General features: G+C 53.9%; 1 protein-coding gene across 1 annotated transcript in view; it reads right to left on the bottom strand.

Annotated features, from left to right (window-relative positions):
- Nucleotides 1–26018, bottom strand: part of LRP5 (LDL receptor related protein 5) — a 104579-nt gene that overhangs the window by 66114 nt on the left and 12447 nt on the right. The window contains exons 2-3 of the mRNA XM_074336834.1: nt 8173–8569; nt 1721–1918 (exon numbers count right to left, since the gene is read on the bottom strand). Coding sequence (XP_074192935.1) covers nt 1721–1918; nt 8173–8569 — 595 coding nt within the window. The remainder of the gene's footprint in view (nt 1–1720; nt 1919–8172; nt 8570–26018) is intronic.

Here is a 26018-nt window from a genome sequence, read left to right as displayed (position 1 = left end):
ATCATCACCACCACCATCACCACCATCATCACCACCACCATCACCACCATCACCATCATCATCATCACCACCATCACCACCATCATCACCACCACCACCACCACCATCACCATCACCATCATATGACATCACCATCACCACCATCACTACCATCGTCATCCCATCACCACCATCATCATCACCACCACCATCATTGACACCACTGTTGTGACCACCACTATCACCACCACCACCATTATCATGTTTGAAATGCCACCATCATCATCACTGTCCCTCATCACAAACCCTCGACCAGGACACCCCCACCTGCAGCCATTCCAGCAGCTAATCCACCCTTCATAACTGCCAGGATCACTCAGCATCCCAAGGACCACGGTTTCTTAGGCTGGCACACTTTCTAAATCTCAAACCAGGCCCCAGGCCAGTCTGTCTCACAGAGACAATGGGATAGAATGTTTCGAACCAGCCCGCATGGCTCAGCTGCAAGTAGCCCGCATGGCTCAGCTGCAAGAGGCGGTCCAGGAGGAACAGAGGCCTCCTGCCAACAGCCATGAAAGTGGATCCTCCAGCCTCAGCCAAGCCTTCAGGTGACCCCAGCCCCCGCCAGGAGCCCGACTGTAACCTCAGGAAACACCCTGAGCCAGAAACACCCAACTAAGCCACTCTTAATACCTGACCCCCCAGAAAACTATGTTGTTTTAGGTTGCCAAGTTTTGGGGTATTTTGTTATATGGCAATAGCCAATTAATACACAAGGCTGGATAAAATGTGGCAAACCTGCCGACGTCCTCAAGCCTGTGTGAGCTGGTATCTGCCTGCGTTTATGGAGATCAAGTCACTGAGTCCTCTCCATGCTGTCACCGCCGCCCTTGGCAGTGGCACCCAGAGACTCCCTGCCTGGGCCAGGAGCCCTGCCAGCGCAGGAACGGGGTTTGTCCTGGCGGGGGGAGGAAGGCTGGGGGGGCGTGGCGTCCCTAAGACCTGGCACTTAGCCAGCAGGTGTATATGGTCAATGAATAAACTGCCTTCACCTGCACTGGAGGGTACATTCCTAATCTAACGCATAATGAAGTAGGGAGACCGTTAAGCTAAGCTGACCAGAAAGCTCTAAAAGCAATTACCCAACAATGAAAAACCATCCTTCACATTCACTCATTCAACCCATTTTATTGAGCATCTACTATGTATAAGGCCCTCTGGCGAGACTGGGGAATGTAGTGAACACCAAGACCGACCCTACTCCAGGCTTCAGGATGCTTACATGCTAGGGGAGGACGAGGGTGCCGTGAACTGTTCACAACCCTGTTGGACCTTTGGGCTTCAGGTCCTCAATCCCTTATCTGCAAATCTGAAATCCAAAATTCTGGAAATTGAAAGAGCTGTGTCACTCATTTAACGGCAAAACCTGTGCATGGATGTGGAGCGATTTACAGCCTTTTCAATTTCACTTAGGAGGAACACTTTACATTTTGCTATAAAAGTATTCACATGGGACGGCAGATGTCCCTCCTTCCCCCAGCCTCGCTTGGGGTTGATGTCAGATGAGGGGTGTGCAGTGTCTTACTATTCCAAGTTCTGAAGGGTCCTGAATTCCTCAGGCCCCCAGGGTTCAGATACGAGACTATAAAGGATCCTAACGCCCAGCTTGGACTAGCCGAGGGTCTGGTGGCAGCTGGAGTGCGGTGGGGAAGGTGGGGTCCACACCCACGCGGCCACTTACCGGAAGGAGCCATCCAGGTTGGCGCGGTGGATGAAACTGAGCTTGGCGTCGGCCCAGTAAAGCTTCTGCTCGTCCAGGTCGATGGTCAGCCCGTTGGGCCAGTAAATGTCCGAGTCCACAATGACCTTCCGGGTGCTGCCATCCATCCCCGCCCGCTCGATTCGGGGCGTCTCGCCCCAGTCTGTCCAGTACATGTACCTAAGGAGGAGGGCAGAGGAGACAGCGCTACCACATCCGCTCTGTGTTTTCTGTCTCCACAAATGCAAACAGGACACAACGCAGTGACTGTGCCCTCGCATCTCACCCATCAGAGATGACCAGTGTTTAGGGGCTTGGGGTGTTCTCGCTGGTGATGTGTTTTATAAGCCGTTAGTAATAAACTAATTTTGAAACAAAGTTGGGTAATCAAAACAAACTGTGTCCAACTTGTCCTCAGTCAGCAACGTCTTCTGGGCACCCTGTCTTTTTACTACTAGAAATCCTCCTTGTTCTTTTAACAGTGATACAGATTATTTATCATTTATTTACCATAAATTATTTAAGTAATTGCGCGTTGGATGTTTGAGTTGTATCTGGTTTTTTGCTACCATGAAATTGCTGTAAACGAACCTCTAAAAGACAACTAGAAACGTGTAGGATGGAATATTATTTGGCGCTAAAAAGAAATGCGCTATTAAGCCATGACAAGCCACGGAGGAACCTTAAATGTATCTTATGAAGTGAATGAAGCCAATCTGAAAATGGTCCATATTGTGTGATTCCAACCATATGATATTCTGGAAAAGGCAACACTTATGGAGACAGTAAAAAGATCAGGGGAGGGAAGGGGGACCGGACAGAGCACAGAGGACTTCCAGGGCAGTCAAATGACTCTTTGATATTATAATGGTGGATACATGACATTAAATCTTTGTCAAAAGCCACAGAACCTACACGGATGTATAGGAACTCTCTGTACCTTCCCCTCAACTTTGCTGTGAACATAAAACTGCTTTAAAAAAATGAAGTCTATTTAAAAAAACACCATCACGTAGGTGGGATGTACCCTGAATGAATGACAGCAGTTACTCCTGGCGGGGTTTGTGGGGGACCTGGCTTTGCTCCTGCATGCTCTCAAGCTCCCAGCGAGGGGCACCCATCCACGAGAAACCACAGCTCCTCAAAGGCTTTCTCATTTCATGTCCCACTATGAAGACTATATGCTGCGACACCAGGCGTCCGGTGTGACAGGTTCAAACCCCACCCGCCAGCATCCAGAGATGTCCCCAGTTCTCCAGGCAGGTGGCCACTATTTTTCTACCCAGCGACGCTCCGCAGAGAAGGAGGACAGTGCTGGATTTTCCACTGGGGAGCTCCTCTGCTACTCACGGTCCATGAAACTCCCCAGGTGGCATGGTGTCCCCAGTCCCCTCCTTCTGAGATGGGCACAGATCCTGGCCATCGGCAAAGCCCATCACCCTCGGTCTTAGGGACCGCTTCAGAGACAGGCGGCTCGTTCATGCTGGGCCCACGGGACTCAGCCCAGACCCCTGACTGGGAAGGCAGGGGCTCCCGGGAACCACCTGTGCCACCGCGTGCGAGGGCCTGTCATCCCAGGACACCTAAACCCAGATGGGGTGGGGCGGTGCCACAGGTCATCGTGCGAATCTGAGGACAGCGTCACTCCACAGGCCCTCTGCTCTTCGCGCTGCTCCTCTCTATTCCCAGCCAGGCCCCCCTTGGCTCTTGGCCTCCACTTCTTCAGAGGTAAAACTGCACCCCTGTCAGCAAACCCTGAGCTGCTGTCCACCGGGGACCAGCGCGGTCATCAGGGAGAACAAGCCCAACCTTACCTTTTGGGGGGTCTCTGTCCAGCAAGAGAGGGAAAATGATATGCACACAGCTGCCACCTATCCCTCCACGGGAGCTCTGTGGCCACAGGAGCTGCGGGTACCTGAAGGGCCACCCCCATCCATGGGGCCATGCAGCCTTCCCAAATTCCCCATTTAAGGAAACCAGAGGCTGTCATTTCTGGGCCAGTGCCCCCACCACCTTCCTGTGATGAGATTAACGTGAATGAGCAGGGGATTGTGTGACATGTACTCTCTTCCCCACAGGGACCAACTGCACCCAGCTGTTGTCACCAAGCTCCCCAGTGGGGACAGACAGGAGAGCACACTTCACACTGACCACCTCTCCAAAAAGCCTTTGTTGTCTCCTGAGCATCTAGTGAGAACTCGAATGGCACAGGGAAAGCGGGACTTACTACGCCTACCGGACAGATGGGAAAACTGAGGCTCTGAAAGGCTGACCTGCCCCAGGTCACATGCGAGTGGCAGCTTTGGCAACACAGGGTGGTTCCCTGGTAAAGGCCGGGGCCTGGTCATCATATGACTCAGCCCTTCGCCAGCAGGCCCGGGGTGGTGGTGAACTTTTCCTGGCAGCCCAAGGCTCACAGGTGCTGTCGGCCAGCTCGGCAAAGGCTCCCGCCAGCCTGGTGCAAATGCCTTTGTCTCCCCTCGCTGTCCCCCCCTCACCCCCCGCAGCCTGGAAAGAGCCCAGCCCTCCTGCTAGGCCGCCACCAAGAAGGTATCAGGAGAATAAATCTCAGAGCGATCCCCGCAGCCTCCCCCAAGGCTCGACGGCGGCCAATGGGACAGACCAGAAAATGTGAAGGTTCAGGACCGCCACGAGGAGCATAATTCAAATTCCTTCCCCCGAGTTTCATAACAGAGGCCGCTGGTTTCCTTAAATGGGGAATTTGCAAGCCACTCGGTTACCAGAGACGGGTTGGCGTGGACGTGCTCTTGCAAAGTCCTGAACGCTGCCACAGGCCCAGCCAAATTCCACGGAGGAAAATCAACTTCCGAAGAAAAGCACTGCAGCCTGGGCTTTGTGCAGAGGCTGCGGTTGTGGTTGTGTTATTTTAGGGAAGGGCCATTCTGCATTTTAAAGAGGGGGTTGGGTTTCAGGCTGGGTTTAACTTAAGACCCAGGAGCCACTGCAGCCCCTCACGGGCTGGCACAGGCCGGGCCTCCCCCAGTGCTGGGCTCAGGTCCTCAGGGTCAGAGGGTCCTCCCCAGGGCTGGCTCTGCCACCCCTGAGGACGCCTGTGTTTGTCCCCCATGACACTGAAACGGCTCAAGTCCAGTCTCTGGGGTCCATGGGCCTTCCTGGCCGTGGGCTCTGGTCGCACGCACACTGTTGTGGACATTTGGACTGAGAACTTTCCTTCCTGATAATGGCCGGGGCGGGTACCCCCTCATCTGAGGAAGGACCCCAGTGGGGGACGGTGTCGCAGGAGGGCACAGGAGATGGCAAAGGGGATCCAACGGGGTCAGGATGGGGCAAAGTTGCTCCTTGCAAACTTGTGTCTGTAGCCAGGATGGAGGACAAAACCTCGCTCATACAGGGCTCCTGTGCCCAGGACTCAGCCCAGACTCCAATGGACTAGCCTAGAGTCCTTCCCTCCTGGGCAACATGGTGCCTAAGGGACATCTCAACCTCAGCCACAGTCACAGAGGAACTTGGGGACCATCATCCAGCGTTCCCACCTTCATTTGATCTGGTGAGTAGCAGAGACTACTACCACTATTTTCACTCCCTCATTCATCAGACACGTTACTGGGGCAGGAAAAAGGCGTGGGGAGAGGGTGGGGCCTCAGCTGTGCTGCCCAGGACATCAACACACTTGCCTTGGGGGGAGGGGCGTGATCCTAGGTAGATCTGGGGGAGAATTCAAAGGCAAGATCAGAAAGGATTCCAAACATTTAATGAGAAAAGCCAGAGACTGACCAGAGATGGTGCAGGCAAAGCCAGTCTGGATGGGAATATGAAGACGGCTCCCAACCATGCACCTCCCAACCGAGGACCTCACAACCAAGGTCAAGCACCTCCCAACTGAGGACCTCACAACCAAGGTCAAGCACCTCCCAACCTAGCACCAAGCACCTCTCAACCTAGGACCTCACAACCATGGTCAAGCACCTCCCAATCTAGCACCAAGCACCTCCCCACCGAGGACCTCACAACCAAGGTCAAGCACCTCCCAACCTAGCACCAAGCACCTCCTCACCTAGGACCTCACAACCAAGGTCAAGCACCTCCCAACTGAAGACCTCACAACTAAGGTCAAGCACCTCCCAACCGAAATGGCAAAAGGCCAGAGGAAGAAAAAAGAGAAATCTGTGTGTGGACATGGAGACTCTATTTCCACTGTGGGGAGGGCCACGTTTAGTATAAAAACAGCTAAGTTTCTTGAACCTACTAACTGTTCTTGGTGCTTTCTGCATGGCATGTGACATGGTCACACCCCAGCACTGTGCCATCCTTGTTTTTCTCCCCAACCTGCATGCAAACTGCCTGCAAATGCAGCTGGTTCTACCTTCAAAATCAACCCCAATCTGGCTACTTTACACCCCCAGCTCACTACCTCCCTGGTCCAAGCCACTACCCTCTACTGCCAGCATCACAGTCATAGCTGACTAGCTGCTAGTCATAGCTGCTCCCACTCCAAAGACTACTTTCATTCCAACAGCCAGAGGGATCCCCTTAAACATGAGTTAGAGCAGGTGACTCTTCCACTAAAAACCTGATCTGTCCCTGGCCCTGATTTGAATGCCATCCCCATTCCTCCCTCATTCCACCACAGCCCTTCCAACAGGCCCAGCCCCTGCTACCCCAGGGCCTTTGCACTGGCTGTTCCCTCCACCTGGAATACTCTTCCCCACATTGCATCATGGCTCTCGCCCTCATCTGCCTCAGGTCTCTGCTCAAAAGTCACAAGAGACCCTCCCAGGCTCTGGATCTACGATGGGAAGCCCCTCACCCCGCCCCTCCCATCCTTGGCCCCTACTTTATTCTCCTCCCTGGCACACACCCCTCTCAGAACATTCTCCATTTACGGCCTTCTCCCCCCAGTACATCATAAAGGTCTCAAGGCTGTTCCCCTCAGCCTCTCCCACCACTGACAGACGGCCCCTCTTAGCTAAGGAGACTTGGTCATGCCAGCTGCCACCTCCTGGAAGGTGGTCAGTGACTCCAGGAGTCTTGGAGCCAAATTGTGGCATGACAGAGGTCTGAGATGGGGACCGTTCACCAGGCAGTACAGAGACCATCCTGGAAGATCAGCCTGGCCCCTGGGCAGCTTAGCTCACTTGGAAGTGGGGCGAGAGGGTTCTACAGGGAAGTCACTGCTTGGCATGAACCCCCAGCCCCCGGACGCTGAGGCTGGGGTGCTCCTCTGGTGGTGGGGGCAGCAGGTCAGCTGGCCTGATCTCAGTGAGTCAGACAGTGGGGCTGTAAATTCCACACCATCCTACCCCCCGGGTGTGTGCACTGACCCATGCACACACATACACACACACAGGCTCACACCCCCCGTTCCCACACTCAGGTCACTCACACGGCTTTTACACAGACCAGCCAGCTCGCTCCCCACATCAGAAGCCAGTCCAGTGCAGCACACCCATGTAAGCAGGCTGACTGGGCCACAGTGCCCCTCACACAGCTGTTCTCTGAGCTTCCAAGCCCCCCAAGCCCCCTGGCCTGCAGGTAGCACAAAGTCAGCAGCATGGGCTCGCAGTGGAGACAGGGATTTTCTAACGTAGACAATTCAGGCATGTCCCACAGCCAGTCCTCCCTGGCTGTTCTCATCTGCAACGGCCCAGGCTGGTACTTCTCCGAGGGGTGTGGTGACATTAAATAAACTAACACACAGTGTTTCCACAGGGCCTGAGGCCAAAAAAAAGCTATTGTGTTTCTGCTCAAGATGTCAGAGAGCCGCCTCTGACAACTAAACCAGCAGAGAACTGGAAAGACATGGCAGTGGGTCGGCTGCTGCCAGCAGGCAGTCAGTCACCTGGCCTGCTGCAGCCCAGGTAAGAGTGTGTCATTCCCAGGCTGCAGGAAGAGGGGATGGAGGGCTGAGGAGTGACTGAGCAAACAGCTCCCACTCAGAACAGTCTAGAATGAGCCTGGCCTGGCTAGCCAGTGAAGCTTGACTGTCTCCCCACAATCTCTCCATCCCATCCTGCAACTCGTCACACGTTCTGAGCTTGCCCACCACTCACAACCCCCGCCTGGAACTCGCAGGCAGGCCCTGAGCCTTCACAGGCCTCCATGAATTCAGACAGGGAAGCAGAGGGCTTCTAGGACACACCAGGGTGTGAAGTGTGTAAGGTGTGAATTTCACCTGTAGGGCGTTCACACCTCCTCAGTTCCCATCACAAACACAACAGAGACATCTGACGATTCAAATCCATGGCCAAGCATGACAAGTGTAAAAAAGAAACATGACTATGGACCATCCAGGGGAAATAATTCTCAACAACAAATTCTGAAAGGTAAACTCATGTTAAGGTTGCCAGGTTTTCTATGAAAAAGAAACTTGGGCTCAAGTAAATTCAAGAGGGAAACCATGACCAGCACAGCCCCCCCCACCCCCCACCAAGGGGACAGGCAGCTGGGTTTACCCATGAGCGGGGTCCAAGGCAATGGCCCGAGGCTGGTCAAGGTCTTGCCAGAAGAGGACCTTCCGGGACGTTCCATTGAGGTTGGCCACCTCGATGCGATTGGTCTCTGAGTCCGTCCAGTACAGCTTCTTGCCGACCCAGTCGCAGGCCAGGCCATCGGGTGACACCAGGCCGGAGATGACCACGTTCTGCACGGCAGCCCCCGTCTGGTTCAGGTACGTCTGCTTGATGGCCTCCTCGCTCACGTCTGTCCAGTACACGGCTCCCTTAGAGAACTGGAAATCCACCGCAGCCGCGTCCTCCAGGCCACTGACCACTATGGTGGACTCCAGCTTGACTCCGCCAGCGTCCACCAGCCGTACATCCCGGCGGTTGGCAAACAGCAGAAGTGGTGAGGCTGTGGGGACAGAAGCAACCCATGAGGACCACTGGCTGAGCCCGGGGTGCCTGGCCTAGGACGGGGGCTATGTGCACGGACCACCCCACGTACCTCACGGCCAAGGCCCTCCAGCTCCTTCCTGCCACTCCCCCAAGACACTGCCAGGGAGGTGCCTGGGCAGGCCCACGCCACTCACAGGCTCTTTCAATGCAACAGTGTCATTACTGAAATCACCGCTGAGGGCTGTCATTTGTCCCACCCAGGCCTGGGGGACTCATCGTGCTATAGCCACCAGCTCCCACAATGATGCACGACCAGGCCACACATCTTTCAGGGCTGCACAGAAGTCCTATCACCTTCGTCAGCCAAATGCAGGGGATGGGGACACGAGAGCACAGCCCTGGCTGTAAAGCCCAGGCCGCAGAGCCTCGGGATTCCCTTATAATCCCTGGACCACTTTCCGTGGACAGACCCCTTCCTGGGACTGTGGCCTCAGTTTCCCACTCTAGAACGCCACCCCTCTGCTCAAAACCCTTCGCCAGCTTCCTGTGCCGCTCAGAATAAGGTCAGGCTGCCAGGACAAGCGCCGGGCTCAAATCCTGATCCCTCCTTTGAAAGATGAGAAGACACGTGGAGGATTCAAGGGCAGGACCCTCTACGGGGCCCCACCACTCCCACTGTCACTGTCACCGTCATCGCCGTGTCAGGTCTACAATTCTTCACGGCAAGAAGAGACACGGTAAAAATCAAGCAAAGGGATGTCGCAATGATATCTGAGTTGGGCAGATATAATATAAAAAACACCTGTCCCCAAATCTCACTCCTCCTGCCCCAAGCAGGTGCAACCGTAGCAAAGAACACTCGCTAGTCACAAGCTGACAGCTCTTTGCAGTTCACACAGTGACCCCACCTGTGCCACGACCGCTCAGACTGTGGATGACATTACGCCCATTTTACAGATGGGGAAGACAAGGATTTGAGAGGAGCCTGCACCGCTAAGTTCTATGTCCACAGGACCCCAAAGGCCTCCACACCTTGAAAGCTCATCATGCACTGGTGTATTCAGTTTGTAAAACTGCATCACTTTTCTGTGTGTTTGTACTTTGATAAAAAGTTCTTAAAGATTAAAAATGAAACTTTCCATTTTCCCGGTTGCTCACAAGAATCTTCCCCAACCTGCCAAGGGTCCCAGTAGACCCTGCGCTCCAGGAGGGCCCAGCTGCCCAGCTAAGAACCCCCTGCCCCCGGCCAGCACGTAGCCGCTGCTCTATAAACACTGACCGGGGTGTTTACATTTCACCCATCCAGCCTGCAGCACCCCAACTTCAAGACAGTGAGTTACTTCTGTCCTGTGAGAGGCGAGAAGGAACGGGGGATGCTGCCTGGAAGGGTCCTGGTCCCCACCCCACCAGAGGTTCCAGGACACGGAACAGGAGCGACGCCCACCAATGGAGGCCTGGCCAGGTAGAGGGGTTATGCCCAGGGTCACGGAGGGTCCGGAACCTTCCGAGGGCAGATCAGTGAGGACGGGAAGACAGTTGTGCGTGGGATCAGGAGGGCACCGTGGCCCCACAGTACGTTCCCATGCCTCACGGCCACGATGCTCCCGGGCTCCCCAGGGTCCCTGCAGCAAGGTCCCCAGCTTGTCCCACTCACGCAGTGAACATGTGACCCACCGGGCATGCTGAGTTGAAATTCTACACTGGTTCTTAACATTGGGGGGGGTCACAAAGCCATCTGAGAAGCCGATCCTCTCCGCTAAACACACGCTGGTGCACACATGGTGCTGTCGCCCCAGGACGTCCCCCTCCCGGGGGGACCCAGCTCTAGCCTGAGGACCCTTTGCTCACACAGGCAGCGTGAGGGACACTGACTCCGCTTTCTACTCTGTATCAGCATCTCTGGGCGACAACGAAAGGGAGGGTGTCAGGCGTGAGCAGGCTTCCCGCTGCCATAGGTATCCCAGGTGTGAACGCCAATGGGTGGACGGCCACAGACTGCTTCCCAGCCAGGAGGGGCAATGGTGGACGGCAGTGTCCCACTGTGTGGCGGGGGAGTCGCCAGTCCCAGCTGCTGGCCAGACACCCAGCGAACCTTCTCTGACAGCACAGTCCCAGAGGGGGATGGCGCCGGGGCCGGGACGGGAGGCAGGGAGCGCTCAGAAGCTGCCCCAGGCACAGAAAAATCCTAGCTCTGCTCTGTTCCCTGTCCCTGAACTGGAAAGACCACATTTTCACCACGGTTTACACTCTGGGCAGTTCAGGTGCACCCTTCAAAGGCCGCAGATGGGGGGTGAGGGGGTGTTTTTCAATTTCCTGTGCTTTCCCAAACTGAGACTCAGGGAGGGGCGGCGGGCAGGCCTCGGTGGAGCCCCGGCGGGTGTGGCCAGGGCGGGCACAGGCCTTGGCAGGCAGGCTCTTTCCCGGAGGAGCCACTGATGCTCCTAAGACGATTAGAAACCAGCACACACTCGATTCTTAAGTGTTCACTCTTCTGTCACCTGGGGAACTTACAGCAAGGTGGCGGGCCCTCTGCGTGGGTGGCGCCCGCCTTCCCCAGCTGGCACGGGCGGCACCTTCTCTCCCAGTCCCCTCCTCAGGGCCTGGGCGACCCTAGCTAATGTGGCCCCACGCCCATGAGGGGTCCCGGGTGCCCCAGCCCATCCAAGAGACATGGCCTCTTTAAAAGGACCCCTCCTGTCCCACAGGTGGAGAGAGGCTGGGGCAGGACAGACAGAGAGAAGCCAGGGGGCTGCGGGCAGGAGGGCCAAGTGGGAGGAGAACAGCATAGAAAGAGGAGGAAAACGTGTTGGGAAAGGCAGCCAGGAGTGGTGGGACTGGCTGAGACCAGGACGGAGCCGGGCGGGTGCTGCCCAAGGTCACGTAGCACCTGCAGGCACCATCTGGGCACACGCGACCGAACAAAGAACCCACCGCCATGTCCTATATTCCAGTGGGGGAAACAGATAATAAGCAATAAATATCATCAATAGATCAAGCAATATTGGGACCTTGGAACATTAACACTGTGGTTTGGAAAACAGAGCAGGGGGAAGGGTTGGGAAGTGCTGTTTCACATCAGATGGTCGGGCTGTCTCACTGAGAAAGTGACAACTGGGCGAAGACCTGACGGGTGTGAGGGAGGCATGGACGGAGGGTGTCCCCGGCAGAGGGAATGCCAGTGCAAAGGTTCTGGGGCTGAGCACTCGGGAGGCGGGCAGACGCTGGTGCTTGTGGTCCTTCCCCAGGGACATGCCCATGCGCCCAAGACCCTCTCCTCTCACAGCCCCCTGCAGGTCAGGGGTCATGGTTGCATATCCCCCAGGTAAGGAGGCTGTGGCTCCTGGAAAGGTGCTTGACCTGCCCCATGTCACTCCACCCAGGGATAGCTCTTGACGGGTGGCCCAAGCTTTGGGCAGTGAAGAGAAACTATGCCATGTGAGGAGGAAGAGGAGGGGAGGGTGGGCAAGCTGAGAGCTCTAGCCACTGGCCCCACCATCACCATGCTCTGGGACGCATGAGGAGTCACCATGAAAGACAGGCAGACTCACCTGGCGGCTGCACATGCCAGGACAACCCTTTCCGAAAATACCGTGGTAACTGGTACTAAACCCTCTCCCTGGCAACCACCCTCGCAGGAATTTAAATCAAGGAACACCCAAAGGAAGGAAAAGGTCCTCATCACAATATTTGCTTCAGCCTTATTTGTAATAAGAAAGAAAACAAGCAAAATATCCCCAATATCAGGGTAACTAAATTGTTCTCTCAGTGCAAAGTTGCATCATTAAAGTAATAAGAAAATGATTGCAGCGACATCAGAAAATGTGTAAGATATCCTGCAAAGTCAAAACACACACACACACACACACACACACACACACACACACAGACGACCATAAACCTAATGCACACTAGAACTACGGTTATGAGAAAGTGCTAGGTGGGGGACAGAGATGGAAAAGGAGACTGGATTAGGGAATGATGACCTTATTGAGTCTCTGGGTAAATATAATATTTTTAATGTTTTAACCCCAAATTCCCTTTATGTTGCCATGAAGTTATCTGTGCAAACATTGTTTTCAGGACCATATATATCACCAGGGCAAGCAGACGAGGTCGGCCCTCAGTGCGTGAGGCCCCCAACCGGCTCAGGGTGACAGCTCAAAGCAGGACTGGCTCAGACCTGGGCCTCTCTGACGTCAACGCCCCATCTGTGAAATGGGGGTAATTACTGCACCTACACATCAGAGACCGCGAGGCTTAAAGAGGACAATTCATACAAAGGCTCAGCCCAATAGCAGCATACTTGAAGCACTTAATAAACACCTGCCAGGCAGGGGTCCGGGGCTCGCTCTACTGCTGCTAAGGAAAGTACATCACTCAGACGCAGGGGCCTGGGTTCAAATCCCAGCCTGGCCTCCAGCTGTGAGATTTGGGGCAAGACTTTCCATCTCCACTCTGAGCCCAGGTTCCTCATCTACAAAGCAGGAAATTGTAGCTACTCTTAAAAAGAAAGCAGTCCCACAGTGCCTTAAAAAGGTGGTATAGAGTTACCATAGGACCCAGCAATTCCACTCCTAGGTATAGACCCAAAAGAACTGAAAACAGGGACTCAAATAAATACCTATACGTGCAAGTTCATAGCAGCATTACTCACAATCGCCAAAAGGCAGAAACAGCCCAAATGGCCAACAGATGAGCGGAGAAACAAAATGTGATATGGCGGTATAACGGAATATCGCTTGGCCGTAGAAAGAAATGAAGTACCAATATACGCTACAACATGGAAGAACCTTGGAAACATTCTGCTGCGTGAAGAAGCCAGACACAAAAGCCACATATTGTATGATTCCATGCACATGAAATGTCCCAAACGGGCCAATCCATAAAGACAGATAGATTAGTGGTTGCCAGGGGCTGGGGGGAGGGGGAACGAGGAACAAGGTTAGTGTGGATGAGGTTTTCTTCTGGGGTGATGGAAATGTTCTGGAATTAGAGAGGTGGGAGCTAGGAAATGCCACTGAATTGTTCACTCTCAAATGGTGATTTTATGTTACATGATTTTCACCTCAAGAAATAATATTTTTTAAAGGTACCGCTGCGCCCTGAGCCCACTGAATTCTCCCCGTGACATTCTTCCTTCGTCCTGGCTTTCCAGTAGGTTTAACCAGGCACAGCTTACCCTTCCCGAGAGCCTATATTTACAGACACGATCCTCAGGACACCCCACAATGTCCTCTGCACCACCCTGTTAGGGGAGGGGGAGCAGGCCATCCCCACCTACTTCTAGGCTGTTCCCAGGACCCTCACCCAATAGGTGTCAGAGAAAGGCCACTCCTTCCACCTCCCGTCTCGGGTCGCAAGACTCGTGATTGATTTACAGTCCCGACCACAGTAGAACCAGGAGCCTGCAAGCGCCAGCACCAACAATCCCTCTTTAACCCACGTGAGCACATCCAGTTCTTATATATAGAATTCATAGCAGATGTCTGGGCTTCCATTCCGATAGCCTGTATTTTACACCGTTCACATGGTTACACTAAACACAACCCCACTCAAGGTAATCCAATCCCCTGCTCCTACAGCAAAATCAGCAACATTTTTCAGACATGCCTTGTTGATATTCACCAAGCGTTACATTGCTCACTGGAGCAGGCTGGGGCCTAGACACAAACTATGGATTCATCAGGCAGGAATGGTCCTGTGTCCCGCACCGGTCCCTGTGGAAGGCCAGAAACAGAAGACAGCATGGGGCCACCTTCAAGGAGCCTACAATTTAGTCGGGCAGGACACACACCACACATGCACATGTGCAGTTAACCACCTAAGCAAGAAGGCAGATGAGTGACATGCCAGGAGGTGCCTGGGGCCAGGAGGAGAACGAGCTGTCAGATGGACCTGGCAGGCTTTCTGGAGGAGGAAGAGCTGGCTGTGGGTGGCCCTGGCAGGCTTCCTGGAGGAGGGGAGACTGGAGCCTTGAAAGATGAACAAGACTTAGCAAATGCTGAGCATGCCCTGGCCTGACACCAAGATGCATCTACGCACTCAAGTTAATTAATCCCACTCACAACGGCTCATAAACAACTTCCCTGACGCCTAACAGCTCTGAGCGCCTCTTAGCTTGAGTCTCTCAAACTGGTTATTCACACAACCCACCCTGCACACCATCTCATACCCCCCCTCCCATCCCCAGAGGCAGGAGTTCTTCCTTGCCACTTCTGCCAGGTGCCACACCTCCAGGTATGCCTGGGTCCGCGCCCACCTTCCCTCCACTGTTCTCCTACTTGTCCAGCCCTGCGCCAGGAGCACCACGTGCCCAAGTAAGAAGATTTTGGGACCAGCCGGACATCTGGAGAGCCAGTCCCTCCCTCCATCACCTCCCTCAGGATATCCTGGCTGTGAGGGCCACTACACCCCCCCCGACATGTTTCACAACCAGCTTCCCAAGTTCTACAGAACCTCTGTTGCAATTTTTTAGAGCATTTTTAGTTTATACAATATGAAAAAGCAAAAAATATCACAGCTTAGCCAGGGGGACAGAAGCATATACAGTGATGCTTTATTGTGTGAAAGCCTGGCTTTAATGGTTTATTAAGTGATGGTGGGAGACCGATGGACGTGGTGGTTGCACACCACTGTAAATGTACTTAATGCTACTGAACTGGACACTTAAAATGGCTACCGTCATGCGGTGTGTCATGCGGGGTCTCTGGTCCTGCTCCCCACACAAGAACACAGGATATGGTGAGGCCAAAAAGGAACACCCAAGGAGCCATAGGTAGGGGAGTCATAGCACTATCGTCTCGCTGGCGGCTGGGTTGGAGACACAGGAAGCAGGAGCCACACAATCTGCAAACTGCCATCCACTTTTCTCTGTCAACCAACCCCACTTGCTAGCTGCAATCCACTCTTGCTAGCTCAGCCACCATCTGCTTGCTAGCCCCCATTTTCTGCTAGTGTAGCCATGGCAGTTATATTAGTGGCCAATGGCTCACTAGTTACAGCTGACGGCCAACTAGCCACAGCTGATGGCCATCCAATTGCAGTTGATGGCCATTTACTACTTGAGCCAGCACCTTTCCACGTGAGGCCGAGAGCCTGGAAACTGCACTCCTGGCTCTGTCCCCACAGCCACCATGGTAAATTTCATGTGATGTGTATTTTAACACAATTCGAAATAATACGAATAAAAATTGAGAGTGTCGTAATGTTATAGATTATTATAAGCTACTAAAAAGAATTACTTAGGACTATAGTCGCAGCTTCATTTAGGATTTTGTCTTTAAATGTTGGCTGGTCATTAATGCATGTCCACATCATACTATTTATTCTGTTATTTAAGCCAGTGTAGACTCGTCTACTCCTGTGTCATTAAATGGGTTGAGACCCAACATGCCCTTTGATTTGATGTTCAGACTTTCCTAGATTTGGACAGTGACAGCCCCTTTGTGCTGGCACATGTGTCCTCTTGGCATGCCCCTATCGTGCCCGGAGGGTTACTTTCTGGCACAAAAATATGTTCCAGGCTCCCATACACTTTTCCCTCCCTGCCCCGGCCCTAGAATCGGCCTTTTCTCTGGTTCTCTCACTGGGAACGAGCTTTCGCAGCCAGAGCTGGGCACTCGGTGTGCTCACGGCTGCTGGGAGCCACTGCCTGCGGGCCTGCTCAGTAGACAGCGCCAGGAAATACACCCACAGCCTCTCCTCATCCTTCACGGGCCCCCTATCTGAGTCTGCGCCTATTCGCGAAAATGCATTTATATTCCTCCAATCAATACCCACGCAGCCTTTGTGACCGCTTGTCGTGCAGGGGACCCCGCTCGCTGCGCCATTTGTCAGGCGGGGAGGCCTGCGGGGTCTCTGCTCCCGCTCCCCATACAAGAACGCAGGATATGGTGAGGCCAAAAAGGAACACCCACGGAGCCATAGGTAGGGGAGTCATACCACTATATTCTCGCTGGCGGCACTATACTCTCACTGGAGGCTGGATCCACACTGTCCGCAAACCGCCATCCACGTTTGCCAGCCCAGCCGCCATCTCCTTGCTAGCCCCCATTCTTCCTCTCTTCTCTCTCTGCTAGCATAGCCACAGCAGTTATATTAGTGGCCAATGGCTTACTGGTTACAGCTGACGGCCAACTAGCCACAGCTGATGGCCATGCAATCACAGTTGATGGCCATTTACTACCTGAGCCAGCACCTGTCTATGTGAGGCCGAGAGCCTGGAAACTACTTTCTGGGGCTCTGCCCCCACACCGCTCTTGGACTCTGGCACGAGGAGGGGTGGTGAAAGGCTGAGTCTCCCCACACACGTTCCCAGCTGAGAAGGACCAAGTAGCCCTGCACCTCCGTGGCTCCCCTCATGCTGTACATGACTGTCCTCTTTGCAGTGGAGCTGGTGCCATGCAGCTCGCGTCCCCATGCCCGGTCATCGCCGTGTGAAATGGCTCCCAGGCCCGGAGCGGAAGGGCTGCCATGTGCTGAGCGGAGAAACGGTGTTGGGAGAGCTTCACGCAGGCCTGGGTGATAGCGTGACTGGCTGTGTGTTCAGTGCTCGTGCATCAATAAGCTACATTAAATCAGGTGTTTTTAAACAGAAACACACGTGAAACAAGGTTGTGTACTGATCAGTGCACAAAAAGGTTGTGACCAGAGGCTCGCAGGAATCTAACCCTGTATTTTCCGCTGGGAGCAGTGGTTGGGTATCTGCGAATTCAGTGTTTGCTGTGGCGAGTTTATAGACATAACTGAATAGGAAGAATGGACTGCATGTAATTGTTTCTTCATATATTTCTTCCTCTGTGTGTGTGTATGCACACATGGTACAATCTATGAGTTCATGGCGGTCCTTGGAATTTTAAATATTTCCACAGGGTACTTTCTAATCTTCCCCATTTCTACGCTTGCCAGTACCTTTTCCAAAGTGGAAACCTAGCTTTTGGGATTATCTACATATCTACTTATTTGCTCAACAGAATCCACTCCCAACCACTCCCACAGGCTCTGCTGGCCTGACACCTCTCTCCCCGCTCCCACCTTTCTTCTCAGACCTGGGTATCCCCGGCCACGTCACCACTGGCATCTCTATGTGACACCCCCTCCCCACCCCACTTCCTCAAACACCAGGCACCAACATTTCTGCACCAGGAAGGGATGGGAAGAGCACTGTTGGAAACGGTACTGAAATTACAGATCAATTTAGGAGACAGTGACCTCTCGCTGATACTGTCTGCCTATCCATGAACATTTATTTAGGTCCTCCCAGAGTGTCTTTCTATAAAATTTTATTATTTTTTTGCATGCAGACTTGCACATTATTACTTCGCTATAATTCTAGTTCTTTTAAATGAAGTTCCAATCATCGTGTTTTTAAAAAGAGAAATAAAACTAACATGACTATCACAGAGACAGACGGCAAAATTCCGGTGAATCTAATAATAAAACATGAAACCTCAAAAGACACTTGGACTGGGGTCAACGTTTAAGGCGACATGGGAGCCTCCCCATCCCCAAGCAGGAAAGTTCTACTTCCCCTCTAAGAGGAAATGAGGGAAAGCATGAGAAGCGCTGATCTGGCCAAACTGCTGGGGACCAAGGAGAAATCTGTGCGGTCCCACAAGTGCACGGGAGGTAGACACTTAGCTCACAGAGGTTCAGTCCCTCTGCTCCAAGGGCAATATAAGAACCATGCACTTGACTGCCAAGAACAAAGCTCAGAGATCTAACGATGAATGGAAATGGCACTGCTGTACCATTAGCAGCATTCTCAGAAAATCATACCTCAGCTTCTCAGGGAACTTTGTTAATTAAGGGGGAAGAAATATGAAACACCCACACTCACTTTTATGTGGGCAGTTCCTTGAAGCCAGGGACCTGCCACCCCACATTTCCATCCTCGGGACCCAGCTCGCGGGAGACGCTCAGCACCTGTGCCGCTCCCACTGGGGGGCTGAGGGGGTCGTGGGCAGAGGTCACACAACTCCAGGGGCAGAATGCCATGTTATCTCGAGCTTTTACCAACTCAGACAGGCTCGACTCGACGACACAATCCTGCAGTTGTCCATATATTCTAAAGGATAGACTTGACATTTACAACAATAATAAAACCTTAGGTTTCCTTTAAATGAGCAGATGTCCTGCCTTTTATGGAAAGCTCAGCAAAGTCAAACTTGCAGGCCTGAGAGGGCCCAGCCAGAGCGGAATTCTCGATAACATCTCCAAATGCCCCAGAGTGACTCCACTCCCCCGGCTTCCACCTCAGCTGAGCTATCATAGCCCCCCAAAGACTCCCCCATTCATCAATCCACCTCAGGACCTGCTAAGAAAGGGAACACCCCCAAATTCTTCTCCCGGCCCCCCAACCTGGCCACAGTCCCCCTAGACTCCCCAGCAAGGACACTCCTCCCCCTCTCCTAACCCCACCCCCACCCCCACCTTCCACTCCCACCAAGTCTCCAGAAGACCTCACGCTGTCGGCCTCCACGCCATTAGCCGTTCCCACCCCCACAAAACCCTCCCCGGTCTCTACACCTGGCCCAGGTGAAAGCCCGCCCAGCTAGCCCCACCTCCCCTGAGCTTGCTGTCTGTACCCTCCCCGACAGGGCCCACACCCCGCCACCTCAGGGCAGGGATGGCCGATGCCACCCACTGGGCCCCATGCAGAGCAGGGCACAGCTGCCAAGGGGTTTCTGGCAGAGGGCCCTCCTTCCACCCTTCCCATTACAGGTGCTGCCACGATAAGGATCGACCAATGATCTGTGAGCTGCTGACATTTGCATAAAAATAATGAATAAATACCATATTTAGCTTCAAATGGGGACATGCAGCCAAGGTGGGCCTACGACGGGAACCCCTTCCCAGGGGCCGCCTGCCTCATCCCAAAACAAGGCTGCTCAGGTTGTAAAGGGCTTTTATTACAACAAGGGTGGGGAGTTCAGAATACACAAAACTAGGATGGTGCCTCCTGGGCCAGGGCAGGTGGGTGAAGGCTGGGAAGCAGATGCAGGAACCTTCCAGAACACTGCAAGGTCTACACTTGACCTGGGTTAACGCAATGAGCTAGGGACATTCATCAAGCTGTGTGACATCACTGGCTGTAAAACAAAGGCCGCCACCTCTGGTGCCCACCTGCCCTGCCCCAGCTCAGCACAGGGTCTGTGTCCTGCTCCCTACATTCACCTGGCACCTGCCCAGCTCCTGGAGCCTCCACACCCCTACCCCCCTACCCCACCTCACCCCCACCCCCACTTTCCTCCAGACACACATTTGCCCCAGGACCCTCAGCCAAGCCCGGGCTCCCAATGCAGTTTGGAGCTCGTCCTCTTCCTCCCAGTTCAGTCACCCAATCTCTGCTGTCCCCCAGCCCCCCCATCCTAGTTTCTCTAATCCTAACACACACACACACTCACATACTCGCATGTGTGTGCACGCACACAGCCCTATAGGAAGGCGGCAATTAACCCTGAGGGCCAGGCAAAGTTTCCAGAGCAGGGACCATATTTCAAAGGTCAGAGAAGCAGGCGAGCAGGAAACGGTCAGGGTCAGGTTTGCTGGGTGGAGCAGGAAAGAAGAAATCAGTTGCAAAAGATAAAAAGAAAATGAGGTCTCTTGTTTCCAACACCTTACAGCACAAAGAAACAGGACGTAGGCCTCCATTACACAGGGAGATGGGCTGGGGCGGGGGTTGTCCCCCTGCATGGGGTGGAGGGCTGTGGCCCTGGGGCAGGTGAGAGGACACTGGCTGTGCCAAGGACAGGACTGAACCTCTGCTCGAGGAAGAGCCTGGGTCGGCCGCTCTGGAAAGTCCCGGGAGACAAGCAAAGGCCCAGGACCTGACGAAGGGCCACTCTGTGCCTGCCAGAGGGACGCCAGGGTGTCAGTCGGGCAGCCCACTGCTCCCAAAGGTCACTCTGAGCGCCCCGACCCTGGCCCAAGTGACCTGGTGTCGTGCGGGGAGGCCTGCGGGGTCTCTGCTCCCGCTCCCCATACAAGAATGCAGGATATGGTGAGGCCAAAAAGGAACACCCACGGAGCCATAGGCAGGGGAGTCATAGCACTATACTCTCTCTGGAGGCTGGATCCACACTGTCCGCAAACCGCCATCCACGCTTGCCAGCCCAGCCGCCATCTTCTTGCTAGCCCCCATTCTTCCTCTTCTCTGCTAGCATAGCCACAGCAGTTATATTGTGGCCAATGGCTCACTGGTTACAGCTGACGGCCAACTAGCCACAGCTGATGGCCATGCAATCACAGTTGGCCATTTACTACCTGAGCCAGCACCTGTCTATGTGAGGCCGAGAGCCTGGAAACTGCTTTCTGGGGCTCTGCCCCCACACCTGGGTTCCCCCAGGAGTGAATGTGTGGCCTAATTCCCACACAGAGAGGGTCACCCCCAGCCCAGGGGATGCCTATCAGATGGTCATCAAGCCCTCCACCTTTTAAGTCTCAGCCACCCGTGCCCAGCCCCCAGCCTACACTCACATGGGACAGCAGACCCTAGAGGGATGGGCAGAGGAAGAAACTAGCGTCTGCTGCGGGCCCACTGTGTGCTCCCACCCTCTAGCTGCCCCTGCTTATCCTCGTGACCCCACAGGTGAAGAGCAGTCTTATCTCATTTCTTAGCCGGAGAATCCAAAGCTCCAACAGGTGGAGCAGCTCAGGAGGCCACGCAGCACACACGTGACAGGCTGGGGCAGGCTTCCGGGCCCCCTGACTTTTTGCTCCACGACCTCTCACCCTGCCACACATCACCCTACAGACTCTGGACTCTGAGCCTATCTGAGGGGAAACAATCCCCAGAGCAACAACAAGCAGCTCAAAGAATGTAAAGCAAACAACTGTTACCAAATCTCTTGATGGGAATGGCCAGGAGCTTAGGCTGAAGGTTCAGCCGTGACACTGGGTCATTCATTCCATGAACTCAGCAGAGAGTGAGAAGACCACCACCCCGAGGTGACAACTGTGAAGAAGCCACACCAAAGCCAGAGTGACAGTAAAGAACAGTGCTGGTGGTGTCACGTGTCACTTAGGGCACAACCCAGCCTACACACCAGTAATGGCCCTCTTTCCTCAACTGTAAAGGGAGCCCAGGTAGAGGGGACACAGCCAGGCATGTAATTACCATTTGAAAGGCCCTGGGAAGTCCCACGGTGAGGAAACCCAGCTCACTTCCATTATCTCAGGATTTCCCGAATGTATCTGACCAATGAATATTTTTTAGTTCAGACGCAGGGTAAAGTGAAATGGAAAACACGAAAGTACAACTCAATCGGATGTGCCAGTAGAGGCCTGGCTCAGCACCCTCACTGCCAGGCCACAGCCGCCTCTGCCCTCTTTCGTGGACTAGAAGACTGACGTCCATCACTGCTCCGCCCCCCACACCGCGAGAAACCGCCTCTGGCCGTGGATGCCTGACTGCCTTGAGGAAGGGGCTTCTCCACCTGGTTACTAGGAAACCGTGTGCAACACACCACCCAGATACACACAAGCCGGTGGTCTCCAGGACATTGGTCCCCACTGACGAGGAAGCGTCCCACCCACCAACACAGCACAGGGCCCGAATGACCCCAATGGACCAGGACCCGAATGACCCCAACGGACCAGGACCCCTGGCCACTGAGCCCCCAGGGCTGCCTCAGTGTTGTCTGGCCTCCAGTCAGACTCCAGCGAGGAGAGGACACATCCCACGCCAGGAACAGTTACCAGAGCCAAATCTCCTTTTCCAAAGCCCAGTCCATTAACAGTGGTGGAAGTCAGGGTCTGATCACGGACCGCTGCTCAGCAGAGATGTTCCTGTGACGGAAAGTGCTTTTCCCTGAAAGCCATTTCCCTACTAAGTATGTTTTTATTGGGCAAATACATATATATTTCACCGCAGTGGCCAGGCAGGTGCTGACAGTAGTGGGGAGCCGGAAGCAGAGGCCCGGGGGCCTGAGAGGGAAGGAAACAGGCAGCCAGGGCTCACCAGCAGGCACCTCTGTCTCTCCCTCTTTCTCACATGCACACACACACACGTGCACACACGTGCGTGCACACACACGCACTCTGCAAGCCCTCATTTCGCAGCCACGGAACCATGGAATGTTACCAGCTCAGTGACACCTACAGTAGGACAAGTTTTTAGGGGCTGTGACATTTGACTTATATCTGCAAATGCGCCTTTTCTCTAATTAGAAGGTTTAGAACAGAGCAGAAAAAAATATGTATTTCAGAGTTCCAGTTTGACTTGCCAGAAACCAGCCTGTTACTGACATTCTTATTTTCGACAAAATATAGCATTCTGATTACATACCATTTCAGTTCAACGGCTCCTGGCTTGCCAGGCTCCCGGAAGTGGCCCGTGGCCACGGCAAAGACTGAGAGTAAAAGTCCCGGGATCAGAGTGACTCGGGGGCCCTGGGGGGGCTGGCTGCTGGTCCATTCTGCTGGAAGGAGAGTCAGTAGCTTTCAGCCAAAGAACTGAGGCCCCATTCAAACGGCCGTCAGGTTCCTACAGGAGGCAGGGCCACCCAAGAGAGTGGTTCTGACGGCACTGACCCTCCCCAGGCCTCAGTTTCCACATCTGCTGAATGAGGAGATTGAGGTCTGGGCTCAGCACCAAGCTTATTTAAATGTACTTGGGGCTCTTCAGCCAATTTCCTTTAGAGATGAAATAAAACACTTTTATAGTTCGAATGACGATAAAGAGGCGGGTAGTAAAGCCTCAGGCTGCCCATTTTAGTGCCCGCGTGACCCTGAGCAAGTTCCTCAAGCCTCAGTTCCCTCATCTCTACAACAGGGGTAGTGATGGCACCCAGCCCCCACAGCGGCAGGAAGGATTAAATGAGTCAATCAATGAACATTTTTTTTAGAACCTGCCGGTTCCAATGCACACATGCAATAAATGTTAGCTGTTTTTATCTATCAAGTTGAGATATTTGTATCTCGGGTGTTCTAAGGCAGGATGCATTGACCGAAAAATAAAGATTTTCATTAAATGCATGCCCCACGTAAAGCAACCCCATAGATTATTCTTAATGGAGACTAGTTTCCAAACCGCCAAGAGTGCAAGCTTTTACAGGTCTGTTAGCTGTCCTTGGAAATCAACCAAGGAGGCACCTCTGAGGATACTGTGTGTGTATGTGCACGTGTGTGTATGTGTGTGGTTCACAGCCCCTCAAAGGAGCACGTACATGCACACACATACACACACACTCAATCTCAAGAAAACAGCGACAGACGGAGCAGCCAGGGGCCCCACTGGACTCTGGGGACACCCACTCAGTCCTACCTGGCTCTCCCGCCAACTCTACATCTGCACTGTGTCCTAGAGACCTGTCCTTTGGATGGGGACCAGTGTTTGATGCCAGAAAGATGGGGGGAAAAAAAGAGGAAAGGGGCCAGATCAACTGCAGGTAACAGATCCAGTACCAAGACCCAGACTCCAGGAACGCAACGCAGATGCAAACATTTGGCTAGCTCAAGGCCACCCAGCAAACCCAAGGACCCAGAACAAAGGCCTGCACCGCTGTGGTACCTCTACGCCACCACCCTGCAAGTTACCACCATGGGCCAGCAGACCGCCCAACCCCTGACAGTCAGCGGATCTCTACCCGGGCTGGCAGAGACCGGCCGTTTCCCCCCAGGCGGGAGAAGCCCTCCCCAGGCCCACTGGCGTTTTCCCCGCGTGCTTACAGAGATCTCATTGTTCTGCCTGCAGAGGAAACTGGAGAACTGAGCTCAGAGTGCATTTTGGAACTGGCAGAAAGGAACATCTGGGAAAGGAAACACATTTCAGAAACAAACATACCTTTGTACCAGCTTTTATTTTCTTGAAGTGTTGCACAAAAATCATAATAATGAAGACGTGCCAATTTTACCATCACACTGCAAAATCTCCTTTCTATGGGGCAAAATTGGGAGGCTCTGCTTTCAAATGATCTACCGTTTCTAGGGGAAAAAGCAGCCACCTGGGTGCCGAGGTCCACAGGCTGATACCCAGAGCCAAACAAAAACACCTCAGGCTCAAGACACGTCTGTCCCATGCAACGTGGACAAATGAAAACCATCACATGAAAGAAAACTCAAACGCCCTCCCCGTGGTTTGCTTGTAACTGCTTGCCTGCTGGTACCTGCTGAAGCCTCTGACGTGCTGACGTTCTTCGAGGAGCTGGCATCTCACCGAGTACCCATGCGGGTTTGGGGGCTGCCTGTAAATTTCAGCACCCAGCACCAGCTCCGATTATCCCGGAAACCAAGCTAAGCGTCGGGTCTGGAGGTTCGCAAGAATGAGGAGACGCCCATAATTAGGGTTCTGCAGGGCCTAGGGGAACTCCCCCAGTGTGCCAGGGACTCTGCAAACAGGTCCATAAAGATGAAACAGAATTCCCCACAGAGAAAATCGGACGAGCTCCAGGGAGGTGTCCCTTTCTCTACCCCAGAGAGCCCTTTCTGAGTCACAGCGAGTGAGCTGCTCCCTGCAATTGACATCACTTGTTCCTAACAGGAGATGGGACTATTGTCACCTCATTTTACAGACAAGGAAATTGAGGCAGAAGGGGACAAAGTAACCTGCCCAAAGTCACACTTAGCTAATCAGGGAAGATCAAATGCCCAGGTTCTTCCCACAGTACTTGAAATTCATTCATTTTGCCTAACGGGGCAACCGAATGACCTGGATCTCTGTGCAGAAGGGTGGGACTAGAGCCGCATCCAGACAGTGGATCTGCCCCCCCAGGCGCTGCAGGGACCCTCCCCTATGCCCATGAGGAGGCACGACCCATGGCCTCTGTCGGGGTCCCCACAGGACAGTTGCCGCCCACCACCTGACCGCACGCCCTCATCCTGTCCAGCACAACCCTCTGTCCTCCAGAATAAGAAACGCACGCTGCAGCCGATGCTTCAGAGAAGCAGCCGGGCCAGGCTGGTGGGTCAACAGCCCCTCTTGCTCACCTCTGGGGCGCCCAGAGCAGGTTGGGTTTAGGTACTGCAGGCAGGCAGGATGGACAAGGCCCGCCTGCTCTCTTCATACTTATAAACAGCGGGAGAGGGACACCTGAACCAGATACATCCCTGTCACTCGGGTGCCTCACCCATCATGGATTGGGACAATTTCCTAACTCAGCTCAGCGTTCCGATACGCTGCACCATCCTGCCCAACCAGGCCGCCACCAGCCAAGGCGGGAAGGGAAGATAACCGCTGTGTAGGACATCGGGCAAGGTCCCCGTCCTCCTCAGACTCAGTGTTCCCATCTGTAGGACAGGGGCATGGACACACCGAGCGCTAAAGCCACACAGAAACCCAGGAGCACGACTCCACATTCCCCCGGGGACACCCCTCACGGGGACCACACGGGTGCCCTGGGGATTCTAAGCATGGAGCTACACGTCTCCTATGCGACAGGGCCTAATGCTCCTAAGGGAGCGCCTGCCCCTCACTGCTTCACTCTGCAAACCCACGTCCCGTTCTGAGCCTCATCGGCGGCCATGGA

The sequence above is a fragment of the Rhinolophus sinicus genome, linkage group LG06 (genome assembly GCF_036562045.2).
Source record: "Rhinolophus sinicus isolate RSC01 linkage group LG06, ASM3656204v1, whole genome shotgun sequence".
NCBI classification, from domain to species: domain Eukaryota; kingdom Metazoa; phylum Chordata; class Mammalia; order Chiroptera; family Rhinolophidae; genus Rhinolophus; species Rhinolophus sinicus.
Note: the sequence above shows the minus strand (reverse complement) of the source record. Positions and strands in the feature narration are given on the sequence as shown.